Source organism: Antedon bifida, chromosome 4 (assembly GCF_963402885.1).
Source record: "Antedon bifida chromosome 4, ecAntBifi1.1, whole genome shotgun sequence".
NCBI lineage: Eukaryota > Metazoa > Echinodermata > Crinoidea > Comatulida > Antedonidae > Antedon > Antedon bifida.
The window spans coordinates 6,732,087-6,758,707 of record NC_136229.1 but is presented as its reverse complement, the minus strand read 5'-3'; the positions used below and the strand labels follow the sequence as shown (position 1 = coordinate 6,758,707).

The 26,621-nt window shown below is 33.3% G+C and overlaps 2 protein-coding genes across 4 annotated transcripts in view; both read left to right on the top strand.

The window, feature by feature from the left end:
- The window catches only part of LOC144841306 (cathepsin B-like), a 70,521-nt gene that overhangs the window by 26,966 nt on the left and 16,934 nt on the right, over nucleotides 1-26,621 (top strand). The window lies entirely within an intron of this gene.
- Nucleotides 1,815-26,621, top strand: LOC144841284 (sushi, von Willebrand factor type A, EGF and pentraxin domain-containing protein 1-like). 3 transcript variants are annotated; one of them, XM_078697555.1, is made up of 27 exons: nucleotides 1,815-1,950; nucleotides 4,075-4,239; nucleotides 5,425-5,604; nucleotides 9,537-9,683; nucleotides 10,047-10,193; nucleotides 10,520-10,666; nucleotides 11,121-11,240; nucleotides 12,026-12,187; nucleotides 12,595-12,762; nucleotides 13,714-13,875; nucleotides 14,410-14,574; nucleotides 14,745-14,885; nucleotides 15,262-15,423; nucleotides 15,907-16,062; nucleotides 16,233-16,373; nucleotides 16,876-17,037; nucleotides 17,518-17,676; nucleotides 19,414-19,578; nucleotides 20,033-20,197; nucleotides 22,123-22,257; nucleotides 23,810-23,944; nucleotides 24,800-24,907; nucleotides 25,015-25,149; nucleotides 25,343-25,450; nucleotides 25,560-25,694; nucleotides 25,789-25,897; nucleotides 26,229-26,621. In XM_078697555.1, the coding sequence occupies exons 1-26, from the start codon at nucleotides 1,878-1,880 to the stop codon at nucleotides 25,875-25,877; spliced, it is 3,732 nt and encodes a 1,243-aa protein (XP_078553681.1). In that variant the 5' UTR covers nucleotides 1,815-1,877; the 3' UTR covers nucleotides 25,878-25,897; nucleotides 26,229-26,621. The 3 variants fall into 3 exon arrangements, with proteins under 3 accessions (XP_078553681.1, XP_078553682.1, XP_078553683.1); XM_078697556.1 differs by lacking the exons at nucleotides 24,800-24,907; nucleotides 25,015-25,149; XM_078697557.1 differs by lacking the exons at nucleotides 1,815-1,950; nucleotides 4,075-4,239; nucleotides 5,425-5,604 and adding an exon at nucleotides 8,808-8,900.

The following is a 26,621-nucleotide window of genomic DNA, read 5'->3' as shown; positions in this document are numbered from 1 at the left end:
TCATGTTTCAACAAAATGTTCCAAAAGTGTAAACATATATTTTGTATACAGCTGTCTAATACAAGCGGTTACCAATTTTCAAAAATTGGCGGCCATCTTTTTTAACGTCAAATTTTGAACCTTTGTGGTAGTCCGATTTTATTGTAATTCATCAAAAAACATTTTCTTGCAATTTTGTGGGGTAATGAAACAGTTTGACTCGACTATCCAGACAAGACGTCTCGTCGGGCCTCGTCGTACGACGCTGTCTGAGTTGGCCTTTAGGTTTCGTGACACCCTATATGCATGTGAGAAATTTGAACATTATGTATTGAGACGTCTGTGCAATCAGATCATAAACCTCTGATGCCGATATTTCGAAAAGCTATAAATACAGCTCCAAACGTTATTCATTTTATGTCGACAAAATTAATTTTATGTCGACGTTAAAACATGCACATATATAAGGCGGAGTTCTTAATGGAGCCTCAAAGATCGACAGTTATATTAATTTTATTTTACCGACCTTCTCTACTTCTAATACTAACACTTTAAAATTAATTAATTTACAATGAATACAAGAACAGATTATTTAAGCAGCAGTCTAATTTAATTATGGAAGTCTTAGTTGAGCAGCAGTGAAATAAAATGTGATGATCGATACTGAAAAGAAAGACACGCATTTTAAGTGTAATGATGTATCTTTATTTAAAACCCCATGCGTCGTCTATACCAAGTCTTCTTGGAAATTGCGAATAACTATAGGGAACAAAACTAAGACATCTCTAATATATACAGATATTAATTCAACTTTTAATATCCAAACTATTTTTTTAGAATAGAGACATTTATATTTGTAGTAATAAAACATTTTCACATACAATGACTGGAAATACAATTTATGACCTTTGACGTATATAATTATGTGAACATACTGTATGTGGTTTACATTGGTATAAATGCACCTAATTTTTTTACCGAAATAAATGACACTTAATTAAAAAATGACCAGGAATTATTCTGAATTTTGACTTTTGATTTGATAGAATAGGCGTAAAGTATAACAATGATGCTAGAAGCGCCTACTTAAAAGTATGGTTTTCGTGATCACCATAGGAGAAATTTAATTGTTTTAGTTGTTGTTTAAGTTTATGTCTTTTAAATTGTAAGTGTTTTCGTCGTCGTGATATCTGGTTGAACACAATTTTAATTTAGTGTACCATATCTAATATTCATGCCTGTGTATGAACTTTAAAAACACTGGAGCCGATATTTTCTGTAAGCCCCACTAAAACACCACCATATTTTATATGCGATATGCGGTGAATATACGTTATTTCAAGAAGACGATTTATTTATACATTATAATAAACTTTCTAATAGGGCCTAACACTATTTATAATTTATATTTTTAAATTCCTCTATTTTCATTTGTGTAGGGGTACAAAAAGTACAGAGATTTTAATGAGTTTGAACTATTTCTATAGTGATAAGAAGAAAGTGCATTATTTCAAAAGGAAATTATCGATTGGCCAATGCAACCGTAGAACAGAGCAGATGATACGGCCAAGTTTAGTAAGTTTTTGACCAGTGACGGATTAAGTTTGTGGAGGGCAGCTCACTGGGCCGCCATAGATATTCCTGTTCACTAGCCAATAAAAAAGGCGTGCCTTGTAATTAGTAATTAAAAGATTAAGTAATATCAAATTATTATATATCATAATACCAATTCAGATCCAGGCCATCGATGTTCTGTTATGAACGCCGGAAATCCGGTTCCGTTGCAAGCTCTGTCAACTTTTTCTTTTCGTCTCGTTATAAGCTCACTCTTTGGAAAGGTCGTGAGCTGAGAAGAGTGGAGTACTTATTGTTAGTTAGTTCAAAAGGCGTTAACAAAGATGTTTAACCGTTGTCTGTTTATTAGCGTTTTATATGCTACTATTCTTGTACCAGGATACGTGACTGCAGATCGTAAGTGAACTTTTATAGTTTGACTCTGGGAATATTTTTTCCGTAACTGTAATTTTGTTGATGTCTATGTTAGCTGGTCATTAGGTGTAGCCATAATCCAATTATTATTAAATTTGGCCGCTGTTGTAGGCCTATCTATGTTTTGGCCAGGTTAAAAAAACGATCTTCAGACGGGACATCGATTACAGAATATTTCTAGTTGACTGACTAAAACTGACTGGTTGACTGACAAAATATACTGACTGGTTTGCTGACTAAAACTGACTGACAAAATAAACCTACTGGTTTACTGACTAAATAAACTGACTAGTTGACTGACTAAATTGACTGGCCGACTGACTGACTGACCACTAAAAGCTGACTGGTCGACTGATAAAATAAACTGACTGGTTAATAATCGTATTGATTTGAATGATTACCTGACGGGTCGAGACAGTAACTTTACTGATTGAACTGACCGATTTTCTAATGACTGTCTAAAGCGTCATCCCACGTCCTAATCAATACGTACGACGACCGCTTAAAAAGGAAACACTAAATCTATAAAAAGGAATAATTGAATTAGGCCTATACATAATTGACAAGCACTTATTGTATGTAATGTAACATAGACATTTAATTTGACGGTAACACTATCTTTAAATATTATCAGAGAATTAAATCCAAATGGGTGTGGTTTGCTAATCCATGGGCCTTCGATGATAATCCACGGTAATCCAGTGATTAAGGAGTGTTTCAAATTTGTTCCTGTCGATGTCCAACCTTCTTGATTGCTAACTCATCCAAGTGTGTAAACTCGGCCTCAATATCAGGGGGAGGGGGCGGGGGGAGGGAACATATTGCATTGATGCACCATTACATACATAATGTGCCTCGACATATAACTATTCCTTGACATTGCTTAAAATAAATAATATTAAACGGAGGAGCGCTAACATAAAAAAAAGTACGGTAGAGTTCGTAATTTCACTTTAGCTGTCAAGTGGTGGAGGTTGTGGTATGGCTCAGATTTGCACCCATACCCCCCTTAATATTGAACACGACAAAAAAAACAAAATTGTATAATATTACTGTAGTGTAGTGTAGGCGATACTAGAACAATTCTTATAGAGTGGTCTCAATATTCAATAAAGAAATCCAGTCAACCTGAGGGGTATACTCTGAGTACAAGATGAACAGTAAGTCTACTGTTGTTAATGTAAAATACAGTATTTTGAAGGTGAAATGGATGGTAGGCCTCTAACAATTGGTGGGTGGATGTACGGCACAATTCTATCTTGAGCGGTTTTATTACGGACTCGAATGTAAACCTCATTTTCTCCATGTGTTTTGGGTAATGAGTCTATTACAGAATCTACAGATTTAACGTATTGACTGTCTATAATTATTATGCCAAAGAAATTTCCCACCCCAGCCCCAGAATATTTAGCGCTCGCGTACTAGATCCCCGATAAATTCTAGCGTTTCCATAGAATCGCTACGCTCTGTCGTGTAGCGATTTTATGGAAACCAGGCTTTAGGTTTGCGGTACACCATGAAAAGGATGTAAAGTTTGTCTCAACATTTTGGTTGTCATCATCATGACACACGTCACTACTGGATTAATCTCTTCCTATCACACACCATTACATTATTTGAGATTTCCTAAAAAATATAACATCGGCAAGGGTTTGAGACTCACTCACTCCATGGTTCTGGCGGTAGAATGAGTCTTCTCGGATAAGGACTATAAACCGTAGGTCCAGTGTACACATCTGGCTCATGTGCACTTTAAAGAACCTAGTACACCTTTCGGAACGAGTAGGGGGTTACCCCGGTGTACTAGTCCACACACACAGCCACTGTTACACACAGCCACTGTACAATTGGGACTGTACTGTTTTAGAGGTGTTTACCCTCAGTTGGTTACATCCTTCACTAATGTACGTCTTAGTGAGAAGTTGAATAAATAAAAATTAAATTAAATGGTCATATTTACCGTAAAAAACTTGCATATTTCGGCCTTGGTGAGACATGCCACACACTTTGATTTCATTCAACATTTTAAATAACAAATGTAGAAAGATATGTGTTTACAATTTAGGATTGTATTAATTAGTTGATTTTACTTGTGTGTTCTTTCAGTCGACGACAACCAATATTCCTTCTCTGTTTCAAGTGAAAATAGTAAAAGTAAACTGCAGCTTTGTGTGCTTGATTGTGGTAAAAATGGAATTTGTCGAGGCGGCCCATTTAATAGAGAGCAGTTCTGTGACTGCTATGATGGCTACACTGGTGAATTCTGCAGACGTAAGTCATATCACATATTTGGGCATATCACTACCATATTTGGGCATATCACTACCATATTTAGGCACACATTTTTGTCAAACTAGTTTGATAGTGTAGAAAGAGCTTTAGATTGTATTAATTAGTTTGAAGATGTATAGTCTAAAGCTCTGTCTACACTATCAAACTTGTGTAGAAAGATAACTAAAGCTTGGTTTCCACTAGGATGCAGCGTAAGGACGTATATGCAATGCAATGCAAGTAATTACACCAATCACAAGTGACAGTTTGGATGATTTTTGTGATTGGCTAAACAACTTGTGTCCTTATGTTGTGACCAGAGTGAGAACCAGGCTTAATGTTGACAATAGGAAGCTTTTGCTTTCACTACCCACAACTTTCTAGGTGAGGTTAACCGATGTGTCGTCTGGCCTTAGAAACGATCGAAACTGTGTCAACGTGGGGAACGATGAAACCAAGTCCCAATATTCCTGAATGCGCATGGTGAACAAACGCTCCCTATTTGTCATAATGAACTATACAAAATATACATTGAATTACTTATTACTAATTGGAGTAATCCAGTGTTTAACTCTTGAAAAAAAATGTGACGTGCCCATATATGGACATGATGATCACTACCATATTTAAGCATATCACTACCGTTTGGGCACAACACACTTATTTTGTCAAACTAGTTTGTAGACAGAGCTTAACAGTTACTATGGTTCTGCATAGCATAGCTCTAAAAACGGATTATTCCATATAAATTTATTTTGTTATAAAACGCCTCTGTGGTGCAATGGTTATGATACTCACCTTGTCAGCTAGAAGTTGCAGGTTCGAATCTCTTAGGATTCATTTCCTACTCAGAGTAGTGCTAGTCATGTTGTGTCATTGAAAATCAACTTTACATATGATATGTGAAAGTAAGGTTATGTAAAAGTAAAGGTAAGTCCCATATTCATCCTATAATATATTAAATTGTCAATGTTTTTTTCTGCTTTAAGCTCTGTCTACACTATCAAACTAGTTTGACAAAAAAAGTGTGATGTCCCCAAATATGGTGGTGATATGCACAAATATAATATTTTGTCACATACAGTTTGACAAGTGTAGACCGAGCTTTAGACTATACATCTTCAAACATAATATAATCACTCATTCTTATCACAACGAATGTCTTTTTTGATATTTTATCACTAGTTGAATTGTCAACATCTTCATCCGTCAACGGTCCATGTGACCTGAACCCATGTCAGCACGAAGGTCGATGTTCGGAATTACAACCAGCTGAAGAAAAAACCTCATTCAGCTTCAGCTACACTGAAGAATATTCATGTCTTTGTAAACCTGGGTATTCTGGGAAAAATTGTGAAATTTCAGGTAAACAATAATTTAGAAATATTTTGCATTTATGCTAGCATTTCCTGTATTATGAAGTCATATTTTTTGACTGCTGCAAACACAATCACATATATCTAGTTAAAACTAAAACTGGCTGGAAGACTTTGAAACCGTGTCTGTCCTCCTTTCATCTTTGAAAGTTAGAATTGATTAGAATATATTAATTGTTGCACATTAAGGATAACACTCAAAGTCTAAAAGTCGAGTATACCGAGGGATAATCCGCTACTTGTTTTTTAAGAATGTGACAAACTGTGACCTTTATATTTTTTTTTCTCTTTTGTGGGGATGTTACCCACTTTTATTTCTTATAAAAATTCATATGTTTGTAAATAATATTTATCTTTATATAATATGCACAATTTTCATTAATATTTGTTTCTCTACTCTCAATTAATACAGATGCAAGTTTTTCTTATCTATACATTAAGATATAATAATAATTATAATTATAAAACAAAATTATATTTTCATAACTCTATACAAGTATTTCAACTCAAATATCAATATGTTATACTTTAAACATGTTCATAGCATTTCTTTAACACTTTCTTTTTACATGAACATAATTATAATTTTCTTATGGTATTATATTTTATACACATTAAATTTAAGTATAAATTGTTAATATACACATATAATTCCTTTATGAATTTATATTTCTACCAAGCTAACTTTATTTTATTTTTTTTAAAATTATTAATAAAACATTTGAAGCTATATATAGTATTAGTTGATCAGCATGAATTATAATAGTACAATGTAGTATTTTCTTTTACAATAACTTATTATTTTTTTTATTTTAAACGATTATCAGATGACTGCTAAACACACTATGTATAATGTATCACTTGTTGTTAATACACAATTATTTGCTTTAACTTTACATATCCGAGATAATATTTCGTATCTTCTGCCATCTTTTCCTTCCATTTACTTTATCAATATATATGTCACCTTTTATTCGTAATGTAATACTGTATTTAAAAGAGTTCCATAGAGATATGGACTTATGCAACTCTGACAATATTTTGTCTTTATATATAGTAAATGCAGTTAAGGAATAGATGTAATCTATTAATCTAATTCCTGTTCCAAGTACAATGTTTCTAAATGACACATTCTCATACCCCAAACATCTTAGAATATTACAAATTTTTATCCAGAATTCTTGAATATATGTACAACTAAATAACATATGGTTTTCATCTTGAATATCCCCACATTTTTTACAGGTACCGGTATCCTTTATTTTCCATATAAAAAGCCTTTTGTTTGTTGCCAAGATTCTATGTAATAGTTTATAATTAAATTCAGCTAATTTTTTGTCTTTCATTTTGCATATTTTATTTAGCCAACATGATTTCCAATCTATATAATTATCATTGAAATATTGTTCCCATTTTTTTTGTGCAAGGGGTAAAACAAATACCTCTTTTACAAAACTTAAATATACTGTTTTTGTTTGTATAACTTCAAACCGATTTTCAGCAGTATCATCTATAATATTGAAGATACAGTTATTTGATATTTTTATAGTGCGTTTCCATTCTTTAGGTATCGCCTTAATTATGCATAGGTATTCGTTTAGCCAATTGGATTTACATTTTAATTTAATTTTCAATTCTTCTGAAGTTAAAAATTTATTCTTCTTGACGATATCTTTAATTAAGATGATATCACTGTCGATCCAATGTTTATACAATAGAGATTTATGTTTTAATTGTATCAAGGAGTTACCCCACAACTGCTCATTCATTATTTCTTCATAGCTTTGCACAGGGTTTTTATTGCATTTGTTATATTTCGTACAAGCTTGTAACATATTGTAGTAAAATATTGGCATATCATACACAATGTTTGTAGACTGTAAGCTAGACATGTTAAATATTATATTTTCTTGGCATGTTTTCTGAATAAAAAACTTCGGAATAATTTTCCATTTTCCTTCGTCATTACTTAGCAGTCTTTTTATCCACAACGCATTTAATGCTTTCACATGTAGACCAAAGTCAGGCATTTTGATCCCACCTTCGCTATTATCACCCATTAATGTTTTTCTTTTTATTTTCTCGCGATTGTTTTTCCATATAAACGCATATGTTATTAAACTATTGACTTTATTAATTACATATTGTGGTACACAGATAATGTTAGCGGCATAAGTTAGTTTTGTTAACGCCAATGACTTCAACACTGTTACTCTACCGTACAGTGTAAGGTTTCTTGAATTCCACAATTTCAACGTTCTTTCAAGATCTAATAATTTTGTATCCCAATTTTTACGTGTACATGACTCCGAGTCATAACCTACGTATATTCCTAAGATTTTTACCGGTTCTTTAACCCAACATAATTCTAGTGGTTCATCAAACCTGTCTTTCCATTTTCCTATCCATAAGGCTTTTGTTTTTTTCTTGTTTAAAGTCATCCCTGATATTAGACAAAATGATTCGATTATGTTGACCGCTGTATGAAGGCTATTTTCATCCCCAACATACAAAACAGTGTCATCTGCTAATTGACTAATTCTAGCCTCTATATTATGTACATGTTCATTTAAACTTGGTAACTTAATACCTTTATAAACGTCGTTATTCCTTACGTTACATGCCATAACTTCAACGACAAGAATGAATAAAAGCGCCGATAGAGGGCATCATTGACGTATACCCCTGCCCATATTAAAATATTCAGACACCCATCCATTATTGACCGTAACACATTCAACGTTATTATATAGAATTTTGACCCATTCACAAAAAGAGTTACCAAAGTTCATTGTTTTTAAAACTGCAAACATAAATTCTCTATTGATGGAGTCAAATGCTTTCCTAAAATCTAGTACTAACATAGCCCCTTCAATATCATTTTTTTCCGTATAAGTAAGTAAATCTTCCATTAGACGAACATTTACTCCGGCAAAACGCCCTTTTATGTAACCTTTTTGATCCGAATTAACTAAGGACGTAATAACTAGCCGTAGTCTATTGCTCAAAACATGAGCGAGGATTTTATAATCTGTATTAAGAAGCGTTATCGGTCGCCAGTTATCTAAATTATGTCGTTCTCCACCTTTAAACAAAAGCGTAATTACGCCTCTTCTTTGTGAGCACGAGAGTGTGACCTTTATATAGGGTATATAGCTCCAGGTAGGGAAAGGTGAGTCCTGTATTCATTTCTGAACTGTTAAGAGCTTATTTTACTCTGCATTATGTGATATGGTGGCCAGTTCCTTTCCATGCCACCTTATCCTCCCTTGTATTTACAACCAGGTACTCATTTACAGCTGAGTAGACTGGTAGTTGTCTGGAATTAACCCCGGGTCTCTCTGTATGACTCGACAGTCAAGTGTCCTAACCACATGGCTACTCCTCCACTGCTACCCAACTCCTGGTTATCCTCAGCTTCTTTCATGAGGCTTGTTTCATGTTGTTCCAAAGGTTTTATAATCAACAAACAATAGAACAATAGAAATGTGGACAGGATTAATGTTGCAAAATGATACCAACAGCTAGAAGAGAAGAGTCTAATAATACTCATTATATTCACTGTTGTCTCTTTTAGGATTTGAATTTTGACAATAAAATGTAATGCATGCATATTTAAATTAATGACGACAAACCTAATCACCTAATCGCATTTTTATCCTCTTATTAATTTTTGTATTTTGTAAATCCTGTATATACATACTATATTGTTACTGTACTGTGTATTTTACTTTGTGTTCTAACATTTTATTTCTATTTTTATATTAAGTTGCCATGAAAAAAAGCAATTTCAAATCTTTCGTTGAATTATTTGACAATAAAGTTATCTTGTATCTTGTAGACATTTTCAATTAGAATTTCCCATTAGATAATTCAAAAATATTATATAATAATGTTGAATATAATGGATATATATAATAGAATTTTTTGAAGATCATCTAGAAGAGGTAGACCACTGTGAGAGAAACCCATGTAGGAACGGAGGAAGGTGCATTAATGAACCCACACAATATCGCTGTGAATGCTTACAAGGGTTTGAAGGTGCCAATTGTGATATTATACCTCCAGGTACATAGATTTTCTGTTTATTTCTAGAAATTAATATAGTCAATTTGTAGTATATACCTGCATACCTGCAAAAAAAAAAATTGAATTTTGACAATAAATGTAATGCATATTTAAATTAATGACGACAAACACAAATAATTGTATTTTCGAACATCTGGGATCACCTAATCGCATTTATCCTCTACTGATTTTATTCTATTTTTATATTAAGTTGCCATGAAAAAAAGCAATTTCAAATCTTTCGTTGAATTATTTGACAATAAAGTTATCTTGTATCTTGTAGACATTTTCAATTAGAATTTCCCATTAGATAATTCAAAAATATTATATAATAATGTTGAATATAATGGATATATATAATAGAATTTTTTGAAGATCATCTAGAAGAGGTAGACCACTGTGAGAGAAACCCATGTAGGAACGGAGGAAGGTGCATTAATGAACCCACACAATATCGCTGTGAATGCTTACAAGGGTTTGAAGGTGCCAATTGTGATATTATACCTCCAGGTACATAGATTTTCTGTTTATTTCTAGAAATTAATATAGTCAATTTGTAGTATATACCTGCATACCTGCAAAAAAAAAATTGAATTTTGACAATAAATGTAATGCATATTTAAATTAATGACGACAAACACAAATAATTGTATTTTCGAACATCTGGGATCACCTAATCGCATTTATCCTCTACTGATTTTATTCTATTTTTATATTAAGTTGCCATGATAAATAAAGTTATCTTGTATCTTGTAGACATTTTCAATTAGAATTTCCCATTAGATAATTCAAAAATATTATATAATAATGTTGAATATAATGGATATATATAATAGAATTTCTTGAAGATCATCTAGAAGAGGTAGACCACTGTGAGAGAAACCCATGTAGGAACGGAGGAAGGTGCATTAATGAACCCACGCGATATCGCTGTGAATGCTTACAAAGGTTTGAAGGTGCCAATTGTGATACTGTTCCTCCAGGTACTGTTTATTTCTGGAAATGAATATATAGTAAATTTTTATTAGTATTCTGCATAGAAAAAAGAAAGTTTAAATTTGTAGTACACCATGTGATTCCAAAAAGAAATAAATTATGGTTGGTTGTTCTACCGTCATCTGGGAGAGATGGTTGTAGCACAATTTAGTCGGTTCTTTTCGAGACAAGTTGAGTGCAATTTATTGTAAAAATACTATTTACACTATAGTAAATCCATTAATACAGGTATTATTCAGTCCTATTTTTTGTTCTCTTAAGCCTTGTCTACACTATCAAACTTTATGTGTCGAACAAATGTGATGTGCTCATATATGGACATGATATTGTTGATGTATTACTTTGTAAGGACATTCTGCGATTAGCATTGCCCCTCTTGATTATTGACATCATACCTCAATTGGCATGTAAAGATGCTATGTATTACTTTATATTTAACAGTCCCTGACCCCTGTGTGAGTGATCCATGTCAGAATAAAGGTATATGTATCAAAGAAGGAACAGCATACCGCTGCCAATGTCCACCAGGAGTAGAGGGAGATACTTGCAGTATTATTTCAGGTACAGTGATCCGTGAAAAAGTGATTTTGTGCAATTGTAAAGCTTTGTCTACACTATGAAACGTGACATGTGATGTTAGTGATATTACCAAAATATGGAAGTGCTATGACATCATCATTTCCATATATGGGCACATCACATTTTTTGTCGCATAAAGTTTGATAGTGTAGACAGAGCCGAAGTTGACATTCTGCGATGTAAGAGAACCCTCAACTTTTTCAAGAAAGAGTAATCTTCTGATCTCCACTAAGACAAATTAAGGGAAATATTTTAATATTTATTGAGTTAAGTGAACTACTTTTAAGCAAAATATTTCCCTTAAATATTAAAATATTTAAGGGAAATATTTTGCTTAAGTGTGATTGGTGAATATGGCCACTGGGCCACAGCTAGCTAATCTTTCCTATAATAATCTTAAATTATACAGATATATGGCCTGCTTAGAGATAAAATATAACATTTGAGGGATTATTTTCCAGAGGCTTGCATTCACAATTCATAAGAAAAGACTACTACTAAGTCACAGCGCCTTCTATATGTCGATTTGCAATTAGTAAAATGTATAATGCAAAACCTGCATATGGAAATTAATATACTGTAAACAAAATAATAATATATAATATAATATAACATTTTGGATCCTGTGAGAGCTAGTCACTTAATGCCAATTCGATCAATCTCATATTTACATAGGCTATGTAATATAATGATTATTATTTGCCCCGTTTCAAGTTGAGCTGCAGACTACTACTACTACTACTACTTCTATTTTCAATATTGTTTAGCTACATGTCCCACACCAGAAATCATTAACGGAGTCGCCATTGGCTTAAACACTAAAGGTGAGATGATCGAGGTTCACTGTATTGAAGGATACACATTAGTGGGTCGTCAGTTTCTCACATGCATAGACGGAAGCTATGGAGACATACCAACTTGTGAAGAAGGTATGTTAATCTTGTTTGTTTTTTTATTATTTATTTATACTGGGCGAACCTCTTCAGTCAAAGACTGGTCTCCCTGAGGATCCAGTTATGATCAGTGATCAGTAATCCACTAATCGTCTCTAAAGATGTACTAGGTTCTTTAAAGTGTCCAACATAGATTCAGGTGAAAGCAATAAAAATGATGAAGAGGATATGAATTCAAAAGAAAGTGATAAAGTTGATATGGATGAATATTCAGTAATATGGCATAACAATTGAAGTGATTGTTATTATGATATTGTTGATTAAGATAAAAGAATGTACATTAAGGGAAAAAATGCAAAATAAGATTATGAGATGATAGATAATGATTTTGATTTCAATTTTATTTCGGCAATTTACAATTATCATTTTCTTGATTATTAAAGAGGGAACTTCATCATCGTCCGATTACAATCCACAATTCTGCGAAGTTAATTTGTGCCAAAATGGAGGAGAATGTCTTGTGACATCTCTGGACTACAGTGAAGATAATCCTGGCTATAAATGTATATGTCCAGTAGGCTATTTTGGAATGCATTGTGAATACCCAGAAGGTAAGTTATATGCATTTATTTGAACACACTGAATTACCTATTCAGTGGCTGATCCAGGATTATGAAATAGGGAAAAATGGCAAATTTTAGGTGCCGAACTGGAATTAGTATCCTATCTTTTGGATTACAAGTAGCAAAATTTAGGCGGGGAGGGGGGTGGGAAGAGGGTCCCCTACTTGAATCCATCTATGCTATTTGCACATTACCATACAACTTACTACAAGTTACAGAATCTGGTAACAAACCCATTTTTAAAATAGAAACACAGTATATGCCAGCCAATGATATAGATGCAGTGTTTCTTGCATCAAAGCAGCCTCTAATCCACAAAACTTTGTCTATGTATTAAACATCTTTAGTGTGTATGTTTCTCATCTGAATAAATTACCACCTATATTATTAGATAATGTGGAAACTCTTGACAATATGCCATATTGTTAAATATCACATTAAAACAGCCTCTAAACCACAAAACATTGTCTATGTCTATATAACATTTTTTTCTGAATAAATTATCACCCGATATTATTCGATAATGCCTGTAACGGAGCCAACGCTACGTTAATAGGACAGGAGACCACACTCCTTTGAGTTAAAAACAAGGATTATGAATTACGTAGAAAACATAAGTTGCAAGTTGTCTTTCCATTTATTTCTCACAATAGTATACTGAACCACATTTATCCAGCAATCTGCCTGGTAATTCAAAGTAGTCCTTCTACAATTAATGTTAACACGCTAAAGAACATAACGTAACTAAAAACGCCTTCACGGCAAACAACAGGCTATATACCGTTGTCCACCTGTGCGTGCAATAGTTATTTAAATTAGGAGATCGTTCAGAATACAGTTACAGTTACGTAAATACATACGAATCATTATAGGATTCTTACAATGCCTTAATAAATAGTTAAATGAAATATTTTAATATAATTTCTTGCATGTATTTAGGAAGTTGCCCTTTACCTACAATTCGAAATGGATATGTAAGTGGAGACCCTACTCCTGGCGGTGTGACCATATTTAGATGTTTGAATGGATATAGATTGTTGGGGCAAAATTCTCTTGTCTGCTTAGATGGCAAATATGACAATGAAATTCCAACATGTGAATGTAAGTTTGCAACAGTCTAATTTTGTTAAGTTTGATTAGATTTACAGTAAAGGAACATCTTTCTCAGAAAAGCATCTCCTAATAAAAAGTGTTGTAGTGTAGTGAAAAATGTTTTGCTGCTCTTTCATTCCATATGAAAATATAGGAGTGTCCCTAAGGTGTTCTGTATTAACTGTATCTATAGCTAATTTGTGGATTGGCAATACTGTATTAAATACCAGTATCACAATGCATCTTTGCATCATCATTTAATGACCAAAGCTAATTGTGAGAGCCAAGGGTGTACCTTGTTTACTATTTATCAGTAAATACTGTAGGCCTAGACGGATGGAAAAAAAATGATAGTGGGACCTGAGTTAGGAAATTGGAAGGGTATCCCATAGAGACACTCACAATTAAGGGTCAAATTGCCTTTTTTTAAAGATAAAAAAAGTGGCTTACAATTTTTTTTTTCTGGATGACGTGGCCATCCTCGTATATTTCTATTCTTTCTATTTAATTTTTAATCATGGTTTATTTTTTTTTGGTATTTAGCAATAGTATATTGCTATCCTATACTTGAAAATGGTCCTCCAATTAGTCCTGTTGAAGATATGAAGATGGTTGAATACTCATGTCATGCTGACTACGTTTTAGTGGGTCCACAGTCTGCACTCTGTGTAGATGGTACCATAACAGAAACACTACCTCGTTGCGAAGGTTAGTAATAAGTATATATTTCAGGAAATATAAGATGGCACTGTCAATTTTGTATACAACTTTGCACTTTTTAAGAAAAAATGCTGATAATATAGATGATAATTGTATTTACAATTAACATTTTCTTAATTATTGAAGTGGGAACTTATCAATGTCTGATTACTTTCCAGAAATGTGTGAAATTAATCGGTGCAAAAATGGAGGAGAATGTTTTGTAGAATATCATGAGGAATCATCTGACTATGTTGGAACTTACTATAAATGTAAATGTCACGGAGGCTATTTAGGAGAGCGCTGTGAGTACCTAGAAGGTAAGTTGTACGCATTTATTTTAATGCACACTGAATTACCTATTTACACATTACCATACAACCTGCTGGTAAACAAACCCATTTTTTAAATATAAGCACAGGATATTAATGCCAGCCAATGATATAAATGCAGTGCATAATCTGATGGTCAGGATTTTTTCTTGCATAATGTTTGTGGAAACTCTTGACAATATGCCTTATTAAATATCTCATCAAAACAGCCTCTAAACCACAAAGCTTTGTCTATGTTAAACATGTTTTCTAAATAAATTACCACCTAATAATATTGGATAATGTTTGTGGAAACTCTTGACAATATACCTTAATTAATAGTTAAATGAAATATTTTAATATCATTTTTTGCATATGTATTTAGGAAGTTGCCCATTACTTTCAATTGCATATGGATATGCACATGGAGACCCTACTCCTGGTTCTGTGATCACGTTTGAATGTTTGGATGCATATACATTAGTGGGGCCAGATTCTGTTGTCTGCTTAAATGGCAAATATGACGATGAAATTCCAACATGTAAAAGTAAGATTGCAACATTCTAATAAATATTAAGTTTAAATTTTTACTCTGTATTTATGTAAGCCTCCCATAGATGTACAGTATATAAAGGGACACCATTGGGTCCCAGTAAAGCATTTTCTTAAATGTTAAAAAAATGTATTGCTGCTCGTTCGAAAATGTCCCCTTATTAGGATTGTCACGAAGGAGGTGTCCTGCTATATTAACTGCATCTATACATAATTTTTGTCTTGGCAATATTAAAAACCAGTATTACCAATGCCTCTTTGTTTATTTAAAGACCAAAGCTAATTATGAGAGCCATAGGAGTACCCTTTTTTGTAGGCCACTATTTATAGTGTGAACTACAAGAAATTGGAAGGTTATCCCATTATAGGGGCACTCAGAATTTGTTGAAAGTGACTTAAAATTATTTTATAGATGAATTCACCATCCTCATATATTTGTTATTGTATTTAATCATGCTTCAAATTTTTTGGTATTTAGCATATTGCATTTCTCAACTTGAGAATGGTCCTCGAATTATTGCTGTACATGGTGAGATGTTTGAGTTCTCATGTCATGCTGACTACGTTTTAGTGGGTCCACAGTCTGCACTCTGTGTAGATGGTACCATAACAGAAACACTACCTCGTTGCGAAGGTTAGTAATAAGTATATATTTCAGGAAATATAAGATGGCACTGTCAATTTTGTATACAACTTTGCACTTTTTAAGAAAAAATGCTGATAATATAGATGATAATTGTATTTACAATTAACATTTTCTTAATTATTGAAGTGGGAACTTATCAATGTCTGATTACTTTCCAGAAATGTGTGAAATTAATCGGTGCCAAAATGGAGGAGAATGTTTTGTAGAATATCATGAGGAATCATCTGACTATGTTGGAACTTACTATAAATGTAAATGTCACGGAGGCTATTTAGGAGAGCGCTGTGAATACCTAGAAGGTAAGTTGTACGCATTTATTTTAATGCACACTGAATTACCTATTTACACATTACCATACAACCTGCTGGTAAACAAACCCATTTTTTAAATATAAGCACAGGATATTAATGCCAGCCAATGATATAAATGCAGTGCATAATCTGATGGTCAGGATTTTTTCTTGCATAATGTTTGTGGAAACTCTTGACAATATGCCTTATTAAATATCTCATCAAAACAGCCTCTAAACCACAAAGCTTTGTCTATGTTAAACATGTTTTCTAAATAAATTACCACCTAATAATATTGGATAATGTTTGTGGAAACTCTTGACAATATGCCTTAATAAATATCTCATCAAAACAGCCTCTAAACCACAAAGCTTTGTTTATGTTAAACATGTTTTTCTAAATAAATTACCACCTAATAATATTGGATAATGTTTGTGGAAACTCTTGACAATATACCTTAATTAATAGTTAAATAAAATATTTTAATATCATTTTTTGCATATGTATTTAGAAAGTTGCCCATTACTTTCAATTGCATATGGATATGCACATGGAGACCCTACTCCTGGTTCTGTGATCACGTTTGAATGTTTGGATGCATATACATTAGTGGGGCCAGATTCTGTTGTCTGCTTAAATGGAAAATATGACGATGAAATTCCAACATGTAAAGGTAAGATTGCAACATTCTAATAAATATTAAGTTTAAATTTTGACTCTGTATTTATGTAAGCCTCCCATAGATGTACAGTATATAAAGGGACACCTTTGGGTCCCAGTAAAGCATCTTCTTAAATGTTAAAGAAATGTATTGCTGCTCGTTCGAAAATGTCCCCTTATTAGGATTGTCCCGAAGGAGGTGTCCTGCTATATTAACTGCATCTATACATAACTTTTGTCTTGGCAACATTAAAAACCAGTATTACAATGCCTCTTTGTTTATTTAAAGACCAAAGCTAATTATGAGAGCCATAGGAGTACCCTTTTTTGTAGGCCACTATTTATGGTGTGAACTACAAGAAATTGGAAGGTTATCCCATTATAGGGGCACTCTTTTTGAAAGTTGAAAGTGGCTTAACATTTTTTTTCTGGATGAAATCACCATCCTCATTTCTAATGTATTTTATCATGTTTTAAAATTGTTGGTATTTAGCACATTGCATTTCTCAACTTGAGAATGGTCCTGAAATTATTGCTGAACATGGTCAGATGGTTGAGTTCTCATGTCATGCTGGCTACGTTTTAGTGGGTCCACAGTCTGCACTTTGTTTAGATGGTAGGCCTACCACAACAGAAACACCTCAGTGCAAAGGTTAGTAATAATTAAATATTTCAGGAAATATAAGATGGCACTGTCAATTCTTTATACGACTTCAATGCATACAAATATTTAACAAAAAGGTGCAGTCATGTGTGAATGTATTTAAGGCCGTAAATGTGATTAATAATAATAATAATATCCTGGATTTATATAGCGCCTAATGTTGTGAAACCTCTAAGCACTGAACATTATTACCCCAGTCATTTTTTTCTGATCAAACACAGAATGGAAATGTACTCCCATAATGCAGCTAGTAATCAGCGCAAAGTTGTGTCTTGATCTAACCGGGTTCCCATTTATACACCTGGGTGGAGAGAGGCAAACGTAAGTAAAGTGTCTTGCCTAAGGATACAAGCAATGTGCGGCGAGAGTTAATTGGATTCAAACCTCGATCAGTAGTCGAACGTCAAACACACTGCGCCACACGCCCTTGATTGGCTCTTGTGTATTTGTTATTCATGACAAGCAAGACACTTTCCGAACCACAGTGTTTGACGAAATAAATAAATTTAATTTAAAAAATAGATCAACAATTAGAAAGTCACTATGTAGGATAGAATAGAGCTCTAATAGGTTGTGCCATTGTGAGAAACAGAGCTATGTATATACAGAGTTACGACATTGAAACTAGAGCCAATTGTGTCAAAATTGTCTCCTTTAATGCATGCAATTATAGAAGCAACAAAATACTTTCAACGTTTTCTTATATTAAATCAAAATTAATTGCATATTTGTACAGTGAATTATCAAACTGTACAGAAGTACTTGCTGCAAAGAATATTTTACGCATGCGTACATTATAAAGTGTGATTGATTGATTTTGGAATGAAGCATCCCATAACTACGTCTTATTAATAACATTTATATTTATTTTTAAATTAAAAAATATGCTTTCCTGAACAAAACAAAAAGGATATATTTGTTAGTATACTGTAAAGTGTATGAATAGTATTAAATAAATAAATGCACTAAATAAAATATCACGAATGATATGATGAACAATTATCTGAAATCTGGTTAAATAAAGTTGCAGTTTGTGTCAAAAACAGCTTCTAATCTATCTAATGTCGTAACTCGGTATATATCGGGAAGACTGAATTTTACTATTTTCATTATGTATATTCCTGTACAGAGAAATAATCCCTCTAATAGTAATTAATAGTTTTGCCTTTCTAGTTTTGGAGAGGGCACTGTGAAAATGGCTCCTGTGAGTGGGGCAATGGTGGCGACCAATGTGACCTTACGACCCTATACTTCCGATAACACAAATTGACAGGAGATTCTTGTGTTATATGTTCTTTGATTTATATACACTTTAACAGTTCTTATTATTAGGAGGGAAAGATGCCAATTACACCACATAACAGTCTTATTTTATTTGTTTTAAGGTGAAAGGATCAACCCATGCGCAAGTTACCCTTGTTTGAATGGAGCTAATTGTCGCGTAACTGATGCACCAGGAACAGAAGGATTATTATTTATTTTATTATTTGATGTTTCCAAAATCATTATTTGCGAGCTTTTGTTCTATTGCTTTTGAGAAATTTGTTGTCCAAAATTAAACCCACGACCTCCAATTCATACCTCTAGACCACCGAACTAGCACTAATGGCTAGGGTTTAGATTCAAGCACAGGTAAGCAGCGGGTACTGCACCAACATGATTTGGAATTTTTATTGTATTATGCAAAAAGTCGGCTAATGTCTAGATACATTTACTTTTTTCTAGAAAATTGTGTATTGCCTCTTGGGATACCACATGGTGACGTGGCTGGTTCAACGAAACACAATGAGTACATAACATATACATGCTCAGAAGGCTTTACACTAGTTGGAAATCATCAACGAAAGTGCGTAGATGGTGTGTATGGAGGAAGAACCCCCTCATGCCATCGTATGTAATGTTTTTATTTTATTTCATAACATTTATTTACAAACTCTCACAAAAAAAGAAAAAAAAGAATGCAAGAAGATAATGATAGTCAGAGATTGAAGGCAGATGCCCAAAAGATGAAGGAAACATCTTGTGATGGGCGAGCCTTAAAAAAATGTACATCTTCAATGTTAGTTTAATCTGTTTATTCTGTATTTATAAAGCACCTAATGTTGTGGAACCTCTAAGCACTGAACTTACAAACTGAGAGAAAAACAAAAGAAGCCAAACCTCGTCGCTAACCAGAGTTCAGCCTAAATTGAACCCATGTGACCTCATCCCAGACATCAATAGATTTTTTCTATATAAAATGTTAATCATGTATTGTTTGTTTATGGTCATATTTGTATTGTTTACTGATATGGACAGAGTATCTAAAATAAATATAAACATTATTAGATACATTTATTTTTAGTTAACTGTGACCCACTTTATATTCAAAATGGCATCGTCAACGGTGACTTCCGTCATGGAACATACGTATTCGTTGCTTGTAAAGAGAATTTTGTGTATGAAGGAAGTCCGATTATAAGTTGCATGGATGGGTCTTACAATTTTGATGATATGCCAGTATGTAAAGGTTAGTGAGAATTATTACTTTTAAGATCTGTCTACACTGTCACACTTTATGTGACAAAAATGTGATGTGATCATATATAGACACGATGACATCATATCACACTTTCAATCATTGTCTCAACCAGGTCACTCATTTGTATTAAAATTGTGCAATCATAAAAACCTTTCAATTTGCGAGTTTAGACATAGCACTCTTGTATTGTATTTCGTCGTGAGGTAATTTCCCGATTGATCGTAATCAAAACGGTACTGGGTTTGGTCTACTAGCGTTCCTGCTCCCAACTCGTCATCCATTCATAGAAGCCTTAATGAAGTAAGCCTACCTGGTGGTGGCCATAGAACGGTCCTGAGATAAAGACTATACTTCGGCTTTAGTCGATAGAAGATTGAAAAAATTGTTAGAGATAGAGTATACGATGTTTGATTATGTGTAGATGTGTAATTTGTTCTTTCATTCAAATGATGTTCTGTATAAGGAGATGGAGATAGTAGTTTGGTATAATGATTTTTTATATCAATTAATTAAATTATCGTAGATTGTATATTATGCGATAAATATTATTTAATAAATTGTTGATATAATGTTATTATTATTATAAATGTTAGTATAAATTTCAAAAATATAGATATAAGGAAGAAAAGCAAAGAGATTATGAACCTAGGATTTGTTAAATTCTATAACAGAGAGAAAGTATTTGAAGTGTAATGCCGATTTTCCACTAGGCGATTTTGTTCGCACCAGTCAATTTGCGAAAAAAAATCATGCTACCAGCTTCCACAAAATTGATGCGATTTTCATGTTCATCGCATGTCTGCTAATCTTTTCGATTCGCATGAGTGCTCATAATGCTCATCATACATTCGCAAAAACAATTTAAAATACCAATTTTGCTGAAGCAAAAAACCCAAGGAACTAGAATTCGTTGCAGAGAGTGATTTGGATGATGGAAACAGGATACGCATTTTTGCGCCTCTATGTTTTCTGATATTTTTGCAGCGCCATGAGCAATGAGTGTTGGAATGGCGCTATATAAATCGGACAGGACAGAAATGCAAATTTACCTCTATTGATTTTCATAACATTCTCAATGCATATTTTCAGCGAATATTTATACAATACTGTATAAAATATTCATTTTTATTCAAATTGAGTATTAAACAGTGGTCCCTATAACTAGGTATCACTGACTTCTTTGCATCTTCTTTACAAATATATTAGTTCTCTCACTCATGCACCAGTATAAACAATTAAGAACTATCTTAATAATTCAGAAGATTAATTTTGCGTTCAATAATTATTAAATGATGATGGTAAAATATGTATGATTTTTCATATTTTTATTAATGATTTGTAAATATACATATTCATTCATATTTTCGCAACATATGCAGCTTCGATCTATGTAGCATATAAAAAATGATACTGTAAAATATAAATGAAAGATACAGCTCAAAATCGCAGAATCTAAATCGTCTCTCTCAACAAGGTTTTTCAAAACATTAGATGAACAATGTACATTGACTGATAGTATTATAATAAATATATCTCTGAGTCATAGAAATCCAGTCTCATTTTAAGAGATAATGAAATGGTACAACTTTTTTATACATGCCAGCCAATGACCAGTGGGGATTGAACGTTCGCACATCAGCTCACATCAGTGATTATGAGCGCTCAATGGCTAAACCAAGGGACCCAAGAGCATGAGCAGCCCCAATACAACTACCCAACGTTGGAGTGCTAAAAACAGGACCTTTTCTTCTTGCGTTACGCCACTGATAAATTTTGTAGCCTATAAAACGGAAGGAAATAAACCTAATAATTAAAAGAGATTACTGATCATCATTAATACATTTTTGTTTTACCTAATTATTCTACTAAAAAAAACTCTATGATTTAAATATATATTTATTGTATTATTTAAGATGTGAATCCGTGCGTAAGTTCCCCTTGTTTGAACGGAGCTACCTGTCGCGTTGCAAAAGACCCCGAAATGGATTCTTCAAAAGGATTTGAATGTTCATGTAAGCAAGGATACACTGGAGAATATTGTAGAGAAGGTGAGTTATTTTTAGAATTTTACTATTATTACTAATAGTTTCTTGTTCTGGTGAAACTGAGGCTTAAAGCTCTCTTGGGCTCTCTAGGGCTTGAAGCTCTCTAGGGCTTGAAGCTCTCTAGGGCTTGAAGCACTCTTGGACTTGAAGCTCTCTTGGGCTTAAAGCTCTCTTGGGCTTAAAGCTCTCTTGGGCTCTCTAGGGCTTGAAGCTCTCTAGGGCTTGAAGCTCTCTAGGGCTTGAAGCACTCTTGGGCTAGTTGAAGCTCTCTTGGGCTTAAATCTCTCTTGGACTTGAAGCTCTCTTGGGCTTAAAGCTCTCTTGGGCTCTCTAGGGCTTGAAGCTCTCTAGGGCTTGAAGCTCTCTAGGGCTTGAAGCACTCTTGGGCTAGTTGAAGCTCTCTTGGGCTTAAATCTCTCTTGGGCTTGAAGCTCTCTTGGGCTTGAAGCTCTTTTGGGCTTAAAGCTCTCTTGGGCTTAAATCAGTCTTGGGCTTGAAGCTCTTGTGGGCTTAAAGCTCTCTTGGGCTTAAAGCTCTCTTGGGCTCTCCAGGGCTTGAAGCTCTCTAGGGTTTGAAGCACTCTTGGGATTGAATCTCTCTTGGGCTTGAAGCTCTCTTGGGCTTGAAGCTCTTTTGGGCTTGAAGGTCTTTTGGGCTTGAAGCACTCTTGGGCTTGAAGCTCTCTAGGGCTTGAAGCTCTCTTGGGCTTAAAGCTCTCTTGGGCTCTCCAGGGCTTGAAGCTCTCTAGGGCTTGAAGCACTCTTGGGATTGAAGCTCTCTTGGGCTTGAAGCTCTCTTGGGCTTGAAGCTCTTTTGGGCTTGAAGGTCTTTTGGGCTTGAAGCACTCTTGGGCTTGAAGCTCTCTAGGGCTTAAAGCTCTCTTGGGCTTAAAGCTCTCTCGGGCTTAAAGCTGTCTTGGGCGTAAAGCACTATTGGGCTTAAATCTCTCTTGGGCTTGAAGCTCTCTAGGGCTTGAAGCTCTCTAGGGCTTGAAGTTCTTTTGGGCTTGAAGCTCTGTGGACTTAAAGCTCTCTTGGGCTTAAATCTCTCTTGGGCTTGAAGCTCTCTTGGGCTTAAATCTCTCTTGAGCTTAAATTTCTCTTGAGCTTGAAGCTCTTTTGGGCTTAAAGCTCTCTTGGGCTTAAAGCTCTCTTGGGCTTGAAGCTCTTTTTGTAGTTGTACTGAAGAGTATTTGGGTGACAAATGTAATCATTTTTTTCCTTAATTTGTATCTTTAATGTTTGTATTTAAATATATCATAACTGTTCCCTTTGAATCTTATTAAATCTCATCAGTGCAGCTCATGTTTTGAAATTATTATGAACCACAAAACATAATATATAGCCTGAGCCAATTATATATGTAGATATATTAACATGATATATAACTAATACTTATATATGTTCTATTTTAAAGCATAAGCTTCCAGTGGGGTACCCCTTTTCTCATTTATTATGTATTATTTTAGAAAATGTTATCTGTACTTTTGTTTTTATTTTATATTGATTGATATTGATTGTTGATTGATAGATTATTTATTTTATTCAATTTTAAGCTGAGATAATAAACCCATGTTCGCCATCTCCATGTAATCATTTTGGTAGGTGCACCACACGCCCTGGAGAAGAATCATCTTTAGAGGCTGTGTGTCATTGTACTGATTCTTACACAGGAGATTATTGTGATGAAGGTATGGTTTTTTTTGTATATTCATAACGTAAGTTCAGTTGCTTGGATTTACTTTAACCCTAACTTACTTTTGAATATTTATTTACCTGAATTACATCATACTTAAGGCCCATTTACACTAGGACGATAACGATCGGCGATAAATAGATAAGCATGCCTTTTTCTTGCACAAAACAAAATCATTTAGAAAGGTTTTCGTTCTATTATAGAATACTCATTTATGCTGTCTTTGATAAAAATAATATTTTTAAAAATCCAATCAAATGACGTCATGATCAATAAAACCAAAAAAATCGTTGTATTGTCACGACATTATTGCTCTTACTAATCATGATGTTATTTGATTGGACATGTGAAAATATAATTTTCATCAAATTAAGCATAGATGGTTCCTAAATAGTTCTAGAATAAAAACTTTCTAGATTTCTTTTGTTTTGTGTATGAACAATGCATATTTGTTTATTTATCGTCGATCTTTATCGTCCTAGTGTAAACGGGCCTTTAGTCTCTGTCGGCCGAATACTTTTACTGTTTTAAACATCATTAAAACATATTTATCCATTATCCAAAAATGATTTTAACATACATAATGATACGCACAGCATTGGTCATTATCAGTTATGTCTGTGTTTTGAGCGTGTAGTAAGGATCTGGAGACACAAAACATTGTTGAATGTAGTAGTCGGGACATACTTTGTTAGGTAATATCTGCATTGGATTATAATACAGTAGTATGATTATCTATCTATGAAAGACCATATGTGCCAAAATATTTATCTTTTCATCAATATTAAGTTGAAGTGCCATCTAAAATCTAGACTACAGAATCTAAATATTAGTATTGCTTACTTTGTAGTTGTGGATCCTTGTAAATCACAACCATGTCTGAATGCTGGAAAATGTGTTATGTTTGATTTTGAAACTTATTCATGTAAATGTGCTGACGAGTATTTGGGAGACAATTGTAAGTAATTAGATCATTTAATAATAACAATTTTATTCTCTATCAACAAACTTTTTTTAGGTTAGGTTACACAGAATACATTTTGGTTTATTTTTTTTTTACCTTAGGTGAATTAGAGAACCCATGTTCACCATCTCCTTGTAAAAATGGAGCTGCTTGCGACACATTCCCTGGACAACTATCGCGCTTAGAGGTTGTTTGTGAGTGTACAAAAGGCTATAAGGGAGAATATTGTGATGAAGGTATGTTTTGGTTTTGTTAAAACAATAGTGTAGCTGAATCCTTACAAGTTCTGTATTATTTTTAAACAAACATTGTGAGTTTAGATATTCAATTTTATAATTCATATTCCCATGTCAGATCTTCACCAAACTCTACATATTTTTCAATCTTTAATTTGGAATTGTTTATAACATGATAAATTGTTCATTTTAGTTGTGGATCCTTGTAAATCACAACCATGTCTGAATGCTGGAGAATGTGTTATGCTTGATTTATCAACTTATAGATGTAAATGTATTGAAGAGTATTTGGGAGACAATTGTAAGTAATTTAATTTTTTAACAATTTTGTACTCTTATCAACAAACAACATTTTTTAGCTTATGACTTTCTGTGTAATATACATTTTGTTAATATTTGGGTTATCTCAGGTGAAATAAGGGACCCATGTAAACCAACTCCTTGTAAAAATGGAGCTGCCTGTACCACACGTCCTGGAAAACAAACACCCTTGGAGGCTGTATGTGAATGTACAAAAGAATATGAGGGAGAATATTGTGATGAAGGTATGGTTTTACTTAAATTGTTGAAATTAACATCTTACAAATATTGTATTCTCTTTTCAATTAATATCGGTTTTTATGATTGTCTTTCTTAAAGTTGTGGATCCTTGTAAATCACAACCGTGTCTGAATGGTGGAGAATGTGTTATGCTTGATTTCTCAACCTATTCATGTGGGTTGTACTGAAGAGTATTTGGGAAATGATTGTAAGTAATTTTTATAATTTTATTATTTTTTTCAGATCAACCTGAGTTTTCGGCATGTATTGAATATAGGACTATTCCATTATCTGTTATAGGGGTGTTAGTCAATGTGTTGGGTTAGGTGTGCCAGGCTTGTTGAGGCCTCTATTGTTCGCGCCATTGTGCCAATTGTTTTGTATTTCACTGTGTTTGAGAAACAAAAACTGCTGCTGTAGTTTTATTATGTGTCTGTAAATTATATCGTGTTTATATTATTATATTATTTTAAATATCATGTTTTATTTTACATTTCAATGTTCATGTAACATTATTACATGTTTTTTTTTCTCAACAGTTGCATCAAGTTATATATAGCCTCTACAAATAACAAGAAAAAAAATACATTCAAACTTTATTCAGAATAAGGAGAAAACATATACAACTTATTTAATTTATGTTTTAATTAAATACATCCATATTAGTTCATCAACGTATTTAATTTAATGTAGGCCTACAGGTTTTACTTCATCGACCCAATTTTAAGTGTTATTTAGTAGTGTCATGTTTGGTTCAACTTATTTCAATGTAATGTCCGGTCTTGTTTAGTATTTTGCTTAGATGTATATGTATTTTTCTAAAAATTACTTATATTTTTATGCATACGATTTATATATTTTTACGTATTTAGTTTTGTTAAACTTCAATTTTAATGTATTTTAAAATGGCAATAAACTTTCCTCGTATCGTA